The sequence below is a fragment of the Chrysoperla carnea genome, chromosome 5 (genome assembly GCF_905475395.1).
Source record: "Chrysoperla carnea chromosome 5, inChrCarn1.1, whole genome shotgun sequence".
Taxonomy (NCBI): domain Eukaryota; kingdom Metazoa; phylum Arthropoda; class Insecta; order Neuroptera; family Chrysopidae; genus Chrysoperla; species Chrysoperla carnea.
The window spans coordinates 53470780-53489216 of NC_058341.1; the positions used below are offsets into that span (position 1 = coordinate 53470780).

The 18437-nt window shown below is 29.2% G+C and overlaps 1 protein-coding gene across 3 annotated transcripts in view; it reads left to right on the forward strand.

Annotated features, from left to right (window-relative positions):
* Positions 1-18437, forward strand: part of LOC123301011 — a 179739-nt gene that overhangs the window by 87763 nt on the left and 73539 nt on the right. For 2 of the 3 annotated variants that reach the window (XM_044883722.1, XM_044883724.1), the window contains exon 2: positions 17606-17671. The exons of the other annotated variant lie outside the window; for it this stretch is intronic. In XM_044883722.1, the coding sequence (XP_044739657.1) occupies positions 17606-17671 (66 nt within the window). The remainder of the gene's footprint in view (positions 1-17605; positions 17672-18437) is intronic. 3 annotated transcript variants of the gene reach the window in all.

An 18437-nucleotide genomic window follows, 5' to 3' on the forward strand; every position in this document is an offset into this window, starting at 1 on the left:
ATAGTATATGATGTCATGCAAGAGAAAGATTAATTACTCTTAAAAAGATTTAACTTTAAATTCTAATAAAAACGTATATGAATAATTTCTCCATTAATTAAAAACAATACTTGTTTAATGATTATACACGGAGGTCATATGAGGCTAAACTGAATGAAAAAACTCAATTGGTGGTCGTATAAAAATACCGATTATAAGGTGGTATGTATAGGTCACACAGAAAAATTTAATATCCGTTAAAAAAATAATAAAATATCAGATAGAACAAGACACGATAATGGACCGTGAGCTAATAATAAAGGACTTTTGAGGATTGATGAAAATAAGTTTGATAGTAAAAAATTTAAGCTTTCGAATTTGGCTGCAATGTTTAATATATGGAAAACGATATTTTCGGTTTTCGTGTTTTTCGGAGATTATTTTTTGTCTGCTGCAGCCGTATACGTTTAATGGAAGTTATCGACGGTACTATACGTGAAAAAATGGCAGGAAGTTTGCAAATTTCGAAAGAATTGAAAAAGTAAGACACAAATCAATTTTTCAACCCAATTTTCTACCTTTTTTCACGTATTATATCGTCAATAACTTTCTTTTAACATAGATGGCAAACAAAAGAAAATTGTCGGAAAAACTCGATTTCCATAAATAAATTCAACACTCGAGTCACAATTTAAACTACAAACTCTCCTTTATCGATCCTCTACAAAGAAAACAGAAAAAGCATAGTCGAAACTTCATTTCATTATGGGCTCACGGTCCATAACGTTTATAGGTACCTTAAATTAGTAATTAATATTCAAGTATGGTTCGTTTTTATACTATTCTTTGTACTACGCGGAGGTACCTTAAAAATGAAACGATTAGTACATAAAAATCAACTTTTTTACTGAGTGTCCCAATACAAGAATTTACTCCGTTCATTTCTTAAATAGTGATCTCGGTCAAATTTTCTGAAAGTTTGGGAAATGTTAGATCTTGAATTGTAGAACAAAAGCTTTAATAGTCACAAAACTTAACGGCTCTTAGTTTTCGAAATATTTCACTCTAGAAGTTAAAAAATATGATTTGTGTATACAGTCAAACCTGGTTAAGAGAGAGTTGAAATAACCTAGAATTTTTTTCGCTTATAGAGGTTTTTCACTAAGTCGTTTCTAACTCATGAAGGTGAAGGGGAGGTCTGTCTCACTTAGAGAGGTCTCTTAATAATATGTATTATATGAATAGTAAGCGTCTCAGGTTTTAGGTTATATCGAGAACAAACTTTTACTTGTATACTTTTCAGAGACTATCGCTTCATAACTTGTCAAATCGGGGCCACATTTTCCATTAAGATTATGCCGTGTACTTTATCTCATCAAAAGAAACGTTTAATAGTGAACATCCGGTATTAATAGTCACATGTGCTTTTTGGTTGAACATAACCAAAAACATACTAAATTTCTTAGAATCCAATATTTCATTTACCAGTTTTATTTGTAGATTATCCGTTAGATTTTTAATTCAATGGGTTTTTTATTTTAAATTAATCCGATTTTCTTGGAATTGCAATTTCGCATGATGAGTAATTTTAATACTTTCCTGCAAATTTTGTTATTTTGTTAGATAATATACTTTCACAAAAATTCAGCTTATTTTCTTATCATACAAACTCATTATTTTATTGAAAAAATAATGTAAATATTGTGACCGCGATAAAATTTATATGCGTTAGAGTTTTCAACGGTATAACATAAACATCGTTAGAAAAAGAATGTTGAAATTTTAGTTCAGGATTGTTTTAACATCTTATACGGTTTGCCAATCGAATAATCTCTCATGAAGATGTTAATTGATTGCCTAGACCTTGCGATTTAGCTCCTGCAGAGTGCAGATTTTTTTATTTGGAGATATTTGAAGAGCAAAGTTCTACGCTAATGTCATTCAAGAGATAAGTGTGGAAACGTGTCAAAATTTTATTCTAAATTTTTATGATTGAGATGTTATTTTTAATTTAAAAAATCGTCAATCAGTGTAATATATCGTCATCCTCGTTAATCGGGATGTTTTCACTTGTCTACAATATTTAGTACAAAGCATCAAAATGACGAAATTTAAAAATAATTAACATCGAAAATGGAACACCTTTATAGTTGTGGACTCCATTTTTGAATTTCCTTGTATGTACCGATATCGAAATTTTTCGATTTTCAGATTTCAATAGAAAGAATATTTCTTTAGATTATCTCTGAATCCATTTTAGTTATTTTGTAAAACGTACATACTTGCAATTCAGCAAAGCGAATTGATAATATCTAGTTGAGTGGTATTCCGTTTTTCTCGTAAATGATTCGTCACTCTTCTTCTAAATATTTCTAAACTTTATCCACGAACAGATAAAAACAAAGTTCAATGAATTGACAAAGTTTTTTTCTGTGGACGTGACCGTCTCTGCAGTGCTCAAGGTTAAATATAAAAAAATTGATAAATCAAGTAAAAAATGTATTTTTTTGTTTGTTGATTGTATGCTAAATTTTTACCCACATTTATAATTAAATTGAAAATTTTTAATTATCGTATATGCTAAAATATGTATAATTTTAATATGTTTTTTTATTCATATTTTAGACTTATTAAAAATAAAATTAGAGATCCGAAATTATAGACTTATATGCATGTACTGCAGTAAAAAAGTATTTATTCAATATTTGTCCATATTCTTTAAGTGTTGCCTTGAACCTAAGACACGATTTTTCTTTCATTTAAAATTTATAGATAAGCACTTTTTGTTGGATACTTACAATTGCCTTAGAAATTATATTACGGATAAATTTATGTACATTTGTTTTATAGATGCTCTATAAGAATTTTTATTCCTTATATATTTGACTTCTCAATTGAATTAATAATAAATAGTATATTGAAATTTAAATTAAATTAGTTTCATTTTTAAAAATTTTTGTTTTGTCACATTGGGAAAATCGATTAGTTTGACTTATGTATTTTACAGTTTAGAATCTTATGTACTTCATCTGGAATCTTAAGTCCCATTTGTATTGCACATTCTTAACCGAATCAAGTTACGAATGATAGTCGAGAGGTATTGCATACCTCCACAACCCCTCCAACCAACCTAAAGAGTTGAAAATTGGTATGTAAGAAGAGTTGGGATCACATGGGTACTTTTTGGGGATATAAATTTCGCTGCTTCCCTTGGATTTTTTTCATACCACAAAATCATGTTTTTCACTTTTTTCTAAGGATTTGCTCACCGCCACAGATCCTTCCAAATTAAGACGATGAAAAATTGGTATGCAAATTCAGTTAGTGCCAAGAATGTGCCTTTTAGAAGGTGTCATTTTCTCAACCTTTTCTCCCATTTTATCCCAAATTTCTGTGTTTTTTCGCGATTTTTATATCAATGAAAAGCATTTAATAGTATGGAAAATTATATGAAGGGAAAATATGACTTCGGTGATGGTGCTCTGTGCCTCACGATTTTTTTTTTCGTATGTAATAAATAAAGGTCAGTCCACTAGTATAACTTTGTGGTAATATTAAACCTGGACTGTTGGACTAGTGGACTGGAAATAAAAATAATTATATTAAATTTAATATTGAAAAATTATATTTTAATTATTTATTATATGACTCGGTAGTGTATTTTATTTATATTTTTCAATATTCAAACCCCGAAATTCGAAACACTACAAAGATCCAAAGTACCTAGTCTAAAACTTTTGAAGTATCAAAGACGAGAATTTTAGGCCTTGGTATCTAAGGCTCTTCTGATTTCGTAACCCCCAACATCCTCTGATTCAGTCAATTCAATCAAGATATGTTAATCACATAAATGCTAAGAATTTTTCAATTCCCTCCTTAAGAGAATTGAGAAATTGGGACATCTTGACCTGTCACCATAAGTCTTAAAAATTCCTCTACTTGGTTTTTCTGAAAACTGGAAATTTTTAATGGCTACCTTGACTATGACCTTGACCTTTAGAAGTTAGTTCAGGATTATAAATAATAATTTTCTGATATACGACTTTGATCAAATGTAAGACAGAAATTTCTATTTTTAGGGTAATGAAAAGATGTTTAACTTTTACATAATAAAACCCTCTTTTATCTCGGTTAATGATAAAACCCTCTTTAAAAATCGGGTTTCGGGTACACTCTTTAGTATCTATACTGACTATACCATGTTATATTTATGTCTTGCATAGTGCAGGCGCAAGCGAAACTTTAGTAGATACAATAAGGTTTATACTCCATATTCGTGATTGCAAAAACATTCTTGACCCCTTCCTGCCTTTCAAAAAAATAGCAGCTACTTCCCCCCGCCCCCATAGATTAAAAAAAATTTAAACGAGAAATCTAGGGTTGAATTAAATTCCGTTTTTTCTCCAATTCCCTAGATCAATTTTGTATTATATAAAAAAGCAGACGACTAAAGTTATAATTTTTAGAATTAATCATGAATTTTGAAATTGAAAAATGATTTAGTTTCATACTTTATTATTAATTTTTTTATGTGTCAAACTGAGGTGATAATATACTCGAATATCATTGGCCTAAAAGAAATTACATGATCCATGCTCATTGACCAAACACCAATCACCTGATCGAAGGTGATTTTGTCATAATTTTTCAGATGCTTGGAAATCATTGTGCATACACCAAAATAGTAATTACAATAGCTAATTTATACTGATGATAATTATTTAGTAGTTGAAATGCGAATCTATATAATACAAAATTGATTAAGTAATTTTGTAAAAATCGAATTTTATTCGAAAAAATTTAATCAAATATCAATCATTTATTTATACCAGTTTTTAATTGGTATTATCTACTTTATAACATAAATTTTATCCCCTCTGTTTGGCAGACTCGTGACGCTCTTCTAATCTTCTTAACTTTCTATGAGGACTTTTCTTTGCCGTAAATGTTACATATAAAGTAGCTTCATGCAAAGATAATTCTTTTTCTAATAAAGTTCAATTGGGGAAAAATTGTTTTGGGAACTTTTGACTTAACTAACAAAGCTTACATATTTATGGATCTAGTGGATGATTTTGAAATTATCAAAAATCAATTAACCGGGTTTTTTCAATTCTCTTTAATTAAGATTACTAGACAAGCATTTGTCAATAATTGGTTTACGATTGAATGTAACATATTATATATCAAAATTGGTCAAACAGACCATGATGTAAATATTGTGTGCATAATTAAATGTGAACAACAATAATAAGTAATAATTTCTATGAGGACTTTTCTTTGCCGTAAATGTTACATATAAAGTAGCTTCATGCAAAGATAATTCTTTTTCTAATAAAGTTCAATTGGGGAAAAATTGTTTTGGGAACTTTTGACTTAACTAACAAAGCTTACATATTTATGGATCTAGTGGATGATTTTGAAATTATCAAAAATCAATTAACCGGGTCAAAAAAATCAAGAAAAGGATCTGTATCTCGAATAAATCCTATCAACGTAATAAGAATCTCTGCTAGCGCCTGCACTACATGTCTGGTTATAGAGTTTAGTTTTTTATAATATTTTATTTATTGTATATTTATGTGATATGTCATTCCATGTTATTTGATGTTAATTGACATTCAAGAAAACCAAAATAATCATCGTCACCATCACTCACAGTCACAGTCATAGTCACTGTTCAAAACTAAACAACAGTAGTGACAGACTTCACAGTAGTTCTCTATGTATGACCTAATATTTTAATATATTTTTGTTGAAGAGGGTCACCTATATATAAAATTTAAAAATACAATTACATGAAATTGCAATTACTATTATATTAATTATTTAACTATTGTTTTTGATTTTTTTTTGGAGTAATTATATTTTTATTTGCAATTAAAAAGGTTTTTGGTTGGTGTTTTTTTTTAACAATTTTTTTATGGAAACGATCGCTCGTTAAATTTGATAGTATGCGATATAATTTTTGGAATAAAGTTTTTGTAAATTAGCATAACGTTGGGTGTACAAATTCTAATTTTGATGCAAATATGGACGGGGTTTTTCAACTATACTTAACTACGAGGTAGAGAAGAAAGCCAATGCGTTCAAAAAGATCAAATTTTTGTTTTTTTTCGTTAAAAATGACCTTAATAAATAATTTTCTAATTGAAAATTAAAAATTGATTATTATTTTTTCAAGTGGCTCTTCTTTTAAGCAAATCGTAAAAATTCGATAAGTAGAGAGGAATGACGTCTTGCACATTGTGGTTACGTTAACTAACGCTGTTTATGCGCTAGTAAAACAATCTAATTTGTGCCTGGAAATTTAAATTTTACAGCCGTACCAAAATGATTTGAAAAATTTATTTTTTAATTGTTAGAAAAATACCTGGGGTGGTGGTGGCAACGGCAAAACTGTTTTTCTATTTTATTTTATATCTTGAGTAGGCGCTAGATAGAGTTGAGTGTGCAAAAGCCGAAAACCGCATTTTTCAATTTATTCATGATCAGGAAAAAAGCTTATAGATTAATATCCCTAACCCTATTGGTGCAATTTTGGTATATACCTCTTCCTCCACAGAAACAGTCAAATGTTTATTTTTTGAACCAAATAAAGCTACCCTTATTTGGTTCAAAAAATTGACATTTGTCTGTTTCTGTGAAGGGGGAGTGATATACAGAAATTGGACCAATAGTGTTTCTGGTAACATCCGGAATATTAATCTATAAGCTTTTCTGAACAAAAATCAACTGACAAAATTCGATCCTTAACTTTAGCACACTATCTAGCGCCGCCGAATCAAGGACATAAAAAAAGAATTTTTTTAAATCAGCTATATTCGTAGCTTTTTATGATAATGCGTACTAGTAGTCACAGTAAACGCAAAGCGTCTCAGATACCAGACTTGCTTCTTCCCTAACTAATATAAATAAGAATAGAAATATCCAAAATCCAACCGTGTTAAAATCAACTTTTTCTTGACGTTGCTAGCTCATACCATTAAGTACTTTTCGGAATATTCCATGACCAAAAAACTACTTTTATAACCTGAAGTATATACGTTTAACAATTTTGGACATATTACTACAAGCCATTAAAAACATTGAATGAACAAGGAAACAATAGACATAATAAAAAAAAACACGTATTTTTGAAAAATACAACGTTGTTCAAAACTATCATTGGTTACATAATCAAACACATGTGAGATTCTAAATAAAAAAAAATAACAAATAAAATTTATTTTAAAACCATATCTATTTTTAACAAACTACGCAACAACACACATCAATTTTAAAGGATAAATTATAATATTTTGATTACGTCAAAAAAAGAAGAATTAATAAAATGTTTTCCATTAAGAGTGTCCGAATTTTTAAAAATTCTACACTAAAAAAAAAAATGTCATACAATATTTATAGGCATGTAACTTTGTTATTCTTGGTCCTTTTAGGCTCTAGCAGAGTTTATTTTAAGGGTAAAGAAGAACACTTGAAGAAGGGATAAAAATAAAAAATTAATTTTTAAAAAACAAAATCTCGACTGCGTTATATTTAAACTGAAAAGGGAAAAAACAAGTCCAATAGGTTACATAGCGACTTTAATTTCAAATACCTATTAAATGATATCCGACTTAACATAGTACGTCGATTTCCATTTTTTTAGTTGTCGTCATATTTAATTTTCATGATTGCCATAACTTAAATGACACTTGCGAGATTAAGTCAGGCATCTAGCCTCATAAAAACATTCCAAGCTTATACTACACAAAATGTTGTGAAAAATTCTTTAAAATATATAAAAGTACGGTCGTAGGACCCTCGTTAGGAACGAAGTTCCATACGATACTGTATTAAAACAAATGTAAACGTTAAATAAACAGTAACATACAATTTTATTAACTTACTTTTCTAAATCTGTATTATACATATAATCTATTTTTGATTGCCCACCTAAATAAAGACATAAACTTATTAGTTCTAATAATTTATTAAATAATCAAAGTTATTGTTGTTCGTTTGACAGATAACAGATTAGTAATGAATTTGGTTAGTGTCAAGTAGGTGAACATGTGGTTGTCATGAATATGGTACACACACACAGTATACCTCTTACGGTTACGTGACGATTTCTACCAGTTAGCTCACCCTGGCAAGCCGCGTTAAGGAACTTCGTTTAAAAAATTTATAGAGATATTTTATATACAACTTGTTTAATTTAACTTTAAAGTGTGGACACTCTTAATAGAAAACCTCTTTATTAATTTTAAACCAATTGAATGAATGAATTTATATGTGTAAATGTATGTGTGAGTGTCTGTGTTATCTAATTACACACAAATCAATTTTAAATAAAAACATTTCTAAGAATTTTAAAATAATAATAATTGAACATAAACACAAGCAGTATCTCAATCTTTTGTGATAAGAAGTATGTATATATTATAATATGTACCGAGTAAGTACGGCGAGACGAATTCAACTTAGCGGGGTTTTGCAATTGTAAAGGTCATTTCGAATTTCTCTGGAACTATAAAATCACTGTCCATAGATAGTCTGTGCCCTTGATTGGAACGAGGAAACTTATTTATATCAGTATATTCACAGATATTTTATAATTCTTCCGTCGGGAATTTTCATCATAATTCATCGCATGATTTACAAGTTGATTATTGGAGATATTTCAAGCCGTGTTGCCAGCTCTACCAATTTTTAGGTAGATTGAGTATCAATTGTTTAATCAAAATGTTAGGTGAAAGATCTAGTTTTGGTTCAGGGCGACCGATATCGACAAAAGCGCACCACGGTGGATTGCGCAGAAAAAAAGAAAGATTATATCTATCAACTATTTAGAGAGATTTGCTGAAAACTACCAACTTTTAAAACCATATCTACCACCTAAACAGATTTTCGAATTGCAACACTGATTTAAAGTTATGATTATGGCTACATAACTCATTTAAGTAATGATTCATAACAAGACAAGTTGAATTCTTGCTGAAAACACCCTTTAAAGCGAAGGGTATTTGGTTATGATTTTTTTTTCTTACGTAGCTTAGAAAAATCTTTTACGAGTTTGTATTACGAATGGCACATTTTAGTCTCTATGCTCAACCTAATAATAAATAAAATAATAATGGGGTTTAACCTCCGTTTCTCAGACCACGTCTATAACAGAGACCACTCACATTATTATTTACAATTAATTTTATAATGTGGGTCGAGTCAGTTACTTCGTTCTTATCCAAGCGACGATAGTTTCTTCACACTGCCGCTGCTTCGATTCGAACCCGCAACTTCCCAGCCAGTAGTCAAAGCAGGTTAAGACGCCTGAACAAGCTCGGCTACTAGCCGGTGATCAACTTTAAAAATAATACGTCCATTGGAAACAAATGCTTATTTTGATTTTTAGTCGGATTTCGAAAATCCATGTTACGTTAAAACCTCCAAAAGTGGGATCACTTATCTTTTATCATTTCAGAAAAATTTCTGAAAACCTTATCAATTAAATTTTTTCATCGGCGTTACTCTGGAGGTAATTGAGCTGGTCGAATAATTGTTGGTGTGAAATTATTATGAGGTAGTGGCGACTTTGAACAGAGAATTCCCGTATCTGATATTGGGCCTAAGCCTGGTTCTTCATCGATAACTCAGAATCTATAACATTGTCACAAAATCTTAATTTTTTGATTCGTTATTCTTACTAAATAATTTTAATCCGGGGCTTTTATGAGACCTATTCGATCTGCATCCTGAATTTGGACCAACTAAATTTAAATACTAATATTTAATGTCTTTGCACATAATAATATCAATTGATTTTCGACTTATTAAAAAAACAGGGTTCAGAAGTATCAAGTGTATTTAGGAGGAAGTATCAAGTATTTTTTGGTATTGAATCCTAATTTTGTAATTTAAACATGATGATTGTGGAACATTTTGATTGCATTTAAACAAAACCATTTCATATCAATCAAATTTAAATTGTGTAATGATAATTTTGCGCTGTCACATTGTAAGACGGAATAAAAATTGTACAATTATTATGTATTGTTATAAATATATATTAAATTCAGACGACAGAAATGTGGCATCCAATTTAGTAAGCTCACTATTAAAATGCCAACAGTGCGGCGACACGGTATAGTGTTTGCTTGATTAGTTACCTTACGCTATAAAATTAAAAAGCCCTGGGGAGCTCAATAAATAAAATATTATTGGATGTATAACCTCTATTAACATTTTTGATCTTGCAAGAGAATTTGGCCTACGAGACACAAGTTAAAGTAGTTTCTTATAATCTAAAAAAAGTGACAACTTGATATATTGATCCTTCAGATTGGCCGCCTTTCGTACCACAATCATTACGCTATTACGCAAGCGCCAAGCGCTAAATGTTTTTAAGTTACATATGCCTATGTGTGAAAATACATTAATTCAAATAAAAGAAAAGTATATAAAATTTACTAACTTATTAAATGTTCTGGATAGATAATATCTCTTACAATTCCTAAATATTATAAATTTGAAAGTAAGGATGTTTATTTGTTTGTCAAGCTTTCACGCAAAAACTAGCGAAATGAAAATGTATAGCTCATACATCAGACTAACACATGAGCTATAATGTAACAAGATATACTTTAAAAAATTAAATTTAGTCTATGACATTTCACTACACTATCTATGAGCATCATTTTGAACCATAAATTAAAGATTTCTGTAAAATCGTGAAAGAGATACAGTTCATGGCAACCTGTTCTGATACACTCAATGGATCAAGGCTATATGACTTTGTTAAATTGAATTCTGTACATTAATTTCACCTGCTTAAAAGAATCCCTATCCGAATTTCGAGTGCCTTCTATCTCTGCCCGCATGTCGTAGAAGTCATACGTATTTTGAAACGTAATATGCATTCTGGATATAAATCTGGACCTCAAGAACCGGATTCTTCAAGAACACTACGGCCACTAATAAGAAGACCAACAAGACAGCTGTTATTATTCGTTTAGTAAAGACTAATAGGGTAGTCTGTTACTAAATAAGTACATATCGTATATTGCGAGAATGATTATAAAAACCAACAAAACATTTAAGCCGATCAAGATTTAAATTTAATTTAAAAAATGTCTTAGCCAATATAATCTATTCTATGTAAATAAAATTTTTTTGCACTTAATCTTCCTTGGACTTGGGACTAAAATAAATACTTCAAATATTTAAAATATGAAAAAAAAACTCTACAATGTCTTTTATTAAATACTCTCGGCATTTATTATTATATTTTAATAATTATGTACACATAGTCAAAGAACGGATAGACGAACAGACCACATCATCATCATTTGTGGAACTAACTGACGGATGGACAGAATATTATTATTATTATAAAAATGATACAGAAAACGCGTTGAAAAAATAATTTTAATATATATATCTGCACTCGAGCTGTGGCAAAACGCGAAGTTTTTACTTATTTTCTAATTAATTTGGTTTCTTTGTATCTATCTATTAAACCGCAAGAATTACGCCCAGTATCTATTTTAAACGGAAATAGATAGATGAACAAACCTAATTTCGTATCGTATGTAAAGCGTACCGCAAGGAAATATTCTAGGAACACTGTTTTTTATGTTGATATTTTTTACGTTCATTCAAAGTACTGTCTTGCGTCATACATACTTATCACACTGATCTTGACACTTGACAGAGTGACAGAGGACTTCGGACATGTTTAATTCATTTTTATAAAGGTAATTTCTTCCTAGTGTGCCGTGTGCGCATGTCAATGAATTTTGAATGAGTCATGATTATAGAATTATTATTATAATCTGTTAATAATAATAATATTAATAATAATATTAAACAAAGATGAATATATATGAAACGTGATTTGTACATCATGCCACACTCGTTTACTAAATATTTTTAATTATTGTTAGTAGCAAAATAATGATAGGAAATATTTAAGTTGACTTAATTAACAACTTGCTTATGTCGACTCACCTTACTACTACTGTTTTTTTTGTACCTCGATTTCGTTGAAATCTTGAAGTTAGGTTATACAATGTAATATTTAAGACAGTGTGTAAAAGATTGTTTATATATTCCTGGTAAATGTGTGTTTATTGTGGCTTAGTTATCCGTGAATAAAAATAACCCTATTTCTTACATCTTTGTACTTCTTCTTACAACTTTGGACCTAATGGTTATGAATGCTGTTCTCTAGTAGCTCCAAGATCTTCTTATAGTAGGTGTCCATTGTAATCGGAAAAAATTGATCGAAAATTTGAAAGACCCGGGGTATTGTTGTAATTACGAGTTGGTTGGGGAGGAGTTTGTTGGGTTCTGAAATTTTTTAAAATGGGACACTATTACAAACATTTTTTCGGTCTATTTTTTCCTAAATTCGATGCCATCCTTGGCAGAAGAGTGTTTTTCCCGATTCCACAGTTAAGAAGTCACCCATCAAGTTGACTTCTTAAGCTTAGGCCTTGAATAGGTTCTTCAAGGTTCCCTATTTTTTTTACCTCAAGTAAATATTATATGATTTCTTGGATAAGATTATATCCGTTCGTGCAAACCTCTAAGACATAATGCCTTCGGAAAAAATTGTCTGATCGGTTCCTTGTCCGCCAATATTCAAGTGATACAAAATATACTTACTGAGCCCTGTTAAGGTAGTACGAGCACCAAGCCACTTTTAGATTTAGGGTTGAAATTATTTGTGCCTTATTTTCAACTTTAATGATGAATTTTGTTATAACTTCATAAATGTAGATCCTTAAAAGCTGGAATTACTTCAAAGCAAAGGTTTAAGAAAGATTTTTCTAATACAGAATAATACATACCCACTGTGTTTGGAGGTCATTTTCCCTCCTACAATTAGCATTTTCTGAAAATGGTATAATTTGATCTCTTAATTCGTAAAACTACTATAAGCTGACATTTTGATTAAAGAAAAACATAAAACCCGATTTCCGCACCAATAGGGATCTGGTAGTTTTTTTTTTAATAATAGCGTATAAAGAATCGATATCATCCTTTAGGATCATCTTCCCTACTGTAAAGATTGTATCGAACAATATTTAAGAAAATTCTCTCCCTAATACACTGACAAAACTGACATAAATAAAACATTGTACCTGTAATAAATCCCGTATCTCTCGATTGTCTTTTTTTTAAGTTTTTTTTATGATATGAAGATATTTTTTTTTGCTGTTATCGATTATTTGCTATCTTTAAAAAAAAACAATACACAATATAATAGTTCGCAACAACAATATAATAATTATAATTACAAAGTCTTGTATTTTATCTTTCTTATTGTATTTTAAAATAACAATGATTATTATATAATGACTTGGAGTGGAGTGAATGTGAGTGAATTGAATGCTTGCCTTGTTGGTTGACTTGTGAACTCACTCTTGACGCTTGACGGTGAACTGAACTGACTAGTGACTGTACGACTGTACCTATACTCCACACTATTAGTTATGTAGTTCTATTACTACAGTCAACGGCGTACAAATTATACCTTGACCATCTCGTATACAGGTTGGCGTTTATCAAAACATTCAAAACCTAAGGTATTTTTTAAATCTAAGAATTTCTGGTTTTCCCTCCCAGATACTGGAAACTAAAGGCTTCAAAATTGACCAAAGGTATTTGGTTCAAAGAGGAAGAAAAATTCTATTACCTGTACTCGTGAAATTTACAATTTTCGTACAGCCAAAAACTTATTCCTCAGTTTTGGATTTTCTGTATGGTCTATAAGTTAAAAATTAGATGAATATTTTTCTAAGGAATTACTTGAAATTAATCTGAGAAGTCGTTCTTTGTGTGAAGTTAAGTACTGGGCTGTAGCTCAAGAACTATAAATCTATTACTATCTTTGGATCAAAATTATGTACTAAGATTTATCGAAATCGGAGACAACAAATTATGGCATACTCTTTTAAAAAAATCGAGAAAATCACAAAGAATATTTTATATTGAACCAAAAAATTCAAAAATCTGGTTTATTTAATGATTGATCGAGTATACAATTTTTCGATCCGAAAAATTTTACTTTTAGAAATGGTTTGATATCTCAGAAATTATACATCTAATAAGCCTTATTATCAAATAAGTTCAATTTTTGTATTTTTTTTTTGTTCAAAATTATCTCGAGTTTTATTGAAATTAGAGACCAAAAATTTTTCCGGTTTTTACAATTTTCTTCAGGGAATATACAGAGTGGGCCATTTTAATCAATGCATCTGAATATCTCGCCAAAGACGCCGCCTATTAAAAAATGGGCTCAGATTGAACCTATCAAACCTACCAAAACGAGCTATTAACCATTATAAATTTAAATGACCCACCCTGTGTACAGTAATTTCGACCTAAAGAGCACAAAAATCCATATCATGATATTACCCAAAATCGTATGCGAATTCGTATATTTTAGAGAAATTTTCGAGATGTTCATCCAATTAATTTTGGTGTTACTTTTTATTCTAAAAATAGCGACAACAATTTTGAATTTCTTACTATCTTTTTAAGTGTAAACTTCCAAAAATCAATCAAAATCGATACATAAACTCTTTCAGGATAATTGCTGATCAATCGTAATTCTAGATTTTTCTGGCTTTCGGCCACTCGGGAAGGAGACTTGATGATCATGTTGTTTAGCATTAAGAATGTTGATTTTGCCCGTTTAATTTAGTAGAGTTGGGTCTCCCTGTATAAATAGGATCTATATTGTGTTGTTATGGATCTTTAAGATTAAAAAAAAATATTCCAAATGTCCGTTCTAAAAAAAAAAAAAAGAAAGAATTATCTCGTCTGTTTCCGATAATAAATTTTTTAATACTTTTTTTGTTTCGTATAAGAAAACACCATCAAACCATCAAGGTCTTTCTCAAATATAATCATTTTAAATCGAGAGCGTCTGACTCTGTCCATATGTTCGTCACGGCTTCCTTTAGGCGAAACAGTTTGAGATATTTTTACTTCGTATTTTAATGTTTATTTATTATTTCATTATTCATTCTTTATATACGCATGCGTTTCTGAATAAATTATCTCTTATTGTTTTCTTATTTTTTGTTTTTATTAAAGATTTAAATTTATTTGTGTTTTGAAGATGGATAAATAGATGCAAGAACGTAAAGGCACTCTTGTGTTACCCCGGATATCCGTATTAAATCCATTGCTGCCACATTTTAAAAATTACTAGAATGTTATGAGAAATAAGAAATTCAATTTTTAATTTTCTGATAGAATTGCTTACTTTATTCGCATCAAAAATCGAAATAAAAAAAAGAATACGAAAGATTTACATTTTGTAGTTTTTAAAATGCGAAAAGTAATGGGCCAATCTTGATTAAGGGTGTATGAGCATGCCAACAATAATTGATTAAAAGGCTCAAAATTTTTTTATAGGTAAACTACTCAAAGAATATGTGGTTAAAATTTCAGCTTAGGTATTCATGCAAATTTTTGAGAAAAATATCATTGAAAATCGATGTAAAATATATTGCTCGTATGGAGAAATCTCAAAAAGGCATATTTTGAAAGTTTTTGATAATTTTCACTTGGAACGAATGAAGACAAATTTAAAAAAAAAAACTTTTTCATAGAAAGTAGACGTATTAGCAATGTCATAGAAAAGAAAAAAAACAAGTGTCTCCATCCATATAAGGGATGTAAGAGCAGGGTACATTTAGGGTTGAAATTATTTTTATCTTATTTTCAACTTTGATGATGTTTTTAGTATATCTTTATGAATGTAGACGAAAAATAAGAGTAAAATTTTCCGATACTTGCCTTGGTTTACCAAATATCGAAGATGAATAATTAAACAAAATTTTCAATTTTCAATATTTTGAAAAATACGCCAGATATCGAAAAATTTTATTCTTACTTTTCGTTTTATATCGTCAAGTTCTAACATAATTCACCATCAAAATTGAAAATGTAAATTTTTTTTAATTTGTGCCCTCACTACCGTGCTCATACTTAAACAAATCCAACCTCGACGTACAATCGGAAACGCAATACTTCAAATCGCAATTAGAAACGTTACGGGCAAATTTTGCAATGTTAATAAAGCCGGATGTTGCTGAAAGTTCTAGAAAGAAAATTTAAAAAAAATTTACTTGAAACAGCACAAATATTTATGCATTTATTGTGATTTTTTTGTAATTTTGCAATAAAAATACTTCATGCATTATTTCAACATAATTAAAATCAATTTTTTTTAAAGTTAAAAACATTTTTCAATATTATTTTATTTGTAATAATGTGGATTGTGGAATTTGGAGTGAGAAAGAATATCGACCAATTGTGATAAAAACATTGGTTTTTTTTTAATAAACCGGAAATTATTAACTAGTATTATTTCCGTTTTAGTCTCTGATATGTTTATTGAAACTGATTATTTTTATCTTGTAATTAATTAAATTAGATGAAATCATAATTTTAGTTTAAATCGTTTTTAAATTGTGATTTATTCAAAATTAATCACTTTTTGGTTTGAGAATTCACGTTGCTTTTATATTACTAAGAAATTTATGTGAGATTTTTTGAGGTTAGAGAATACATGCTATTATATTTTTAAAGGCTTCAATCACACGAGCTTCGAATTAAACACAAATTTTACGAATGTTGAACGGACTTTTGTTACAATTACATAATGTTAAATAGAACGGTCTTACGACGTCATCTATTTAACTCGTTGTATTACAAAAATGCACATTGAAAATCGGCGTTAGTCTTGACGCTCGTGCTTTAAAATGAAGAGGACTTCCATCTTACTTTTTTTTTAAAACCATGACAAAATTTTTCTGGTTTACTAAAAAAATCCACAATCAAAGCATTCTCCTCAAGATCAATTTTAAGGCAGAAGCTTCTTTGTATCTGAAACTCAAGATCCGAATTAAAGAACAAAATCAAGAGGTATATATAAGAATAAGAGTGATATCCACGCGCTTCGCTAGGTTTAAAAGTAATGATTGATAAAGATTGCTCTCGCTTATCCCCTTTCTATAACACTCGAAATAATGGTTAGGATTGTTTTACACAGGTAAAATATATGTATGGTTTTTTAAATGTTTAATAGTCGTAATTATTCATTGAGTATATCAGAAAAGATGGCCGTGAAATATTTTATATTGACTATTTTTACAGAAATCTGTAATTTATGGTAATGTCAAATGACTACTTTTACAGAAATCTGTAATTTATGGTAATGTCAAATTAAATTAATTTTAATTTTTTTTTTTTATTGATATATCTTTATAAATTATATCTCATGTGTTATTCTGAAGTATGAGCTATAATGCTGTACAGTTTCATTAAAATTCATTAGCTAGTTTTAGCGTGAAAGCGTAACAAACAAACAAACAAACATGCTTACTTTCGCATTTATAAAATACAGAGATATCGAGTATTAAATTTAAATTATAAGAATTTAAATTTTCTTCTTTTATTATTACTACGAAATTTTTCTTTTTTTTGTATTAATTCATTAAATGATTTATCGTTAACCATTCAAATTTATTATTCGTAATCATTTAATTTTCTTCTTTTCTTTATATAAATTTTAAAAGAGAAAAAAATATATTCTTAGATAGAATTTTTCATTCTTTTTCAGAATTTTCTCGAAAGTGAACAAGTACAATGATGGTACAGAGATGCAAAACAATTATCAAGTTAAAAGGTGTGTGCAAAAATTTATCAAAATAATTTTTATTATTCATTGTTATTTTTTAATTTTCTTTAATTTTTTATTTTTTTATTTTATTTCTTTAGTAATATCATTGTGCTTTTTTTCTTTTTCCTTTTTTGTATTTAAATTTTTGTAGAAAATGATCATTAGAAAAAAAATACTTTATTTTCCTGTAATTTTTCCCTTCTAAAACTGTAAATTTTCCTTATTAAACTCACGTACGTAGTAGTTTATTTAAATAAAAACTTTTTTTATTCTATCAACTATTTTCTAATTCTTAAAACTTTAACGGGTAATTATTTTCAAAAATGCTTTGTACTTAAATGTTACAAAAAATTACCGAATTTGTTGCCTTTGAAGAAGATACATAAACAAAAATTTGGGTCAAGAATTTTGCTTTCTAATGTTTCTAAATTTAACTGTGTTACGATCGATTTAATCATTCTGTGGACGTATCGATTTTAAGTACAGAAATATTGATAAGTTTAACGCATGCATGGGCAAACGTGGCTTAGAGAAGACACTCATACTTCTGTATCTAAAATACGAGTAAGACAGTGACAGCCTAACCAGTGACAACCAAAAATACGAGTAAGACAGAAAGGCAACATTTTTTTCTACCTATCTCATTACTATAAGAGAAACTGAGGTAGGTAGACGAGTCATATACCCGTCTCGCTTCCTCCTCTAGGAGCAATGCGGTCTTGGATAAAGGTACATACAATAAAGTTTATGGCACCCAATAAAGTTATAACAA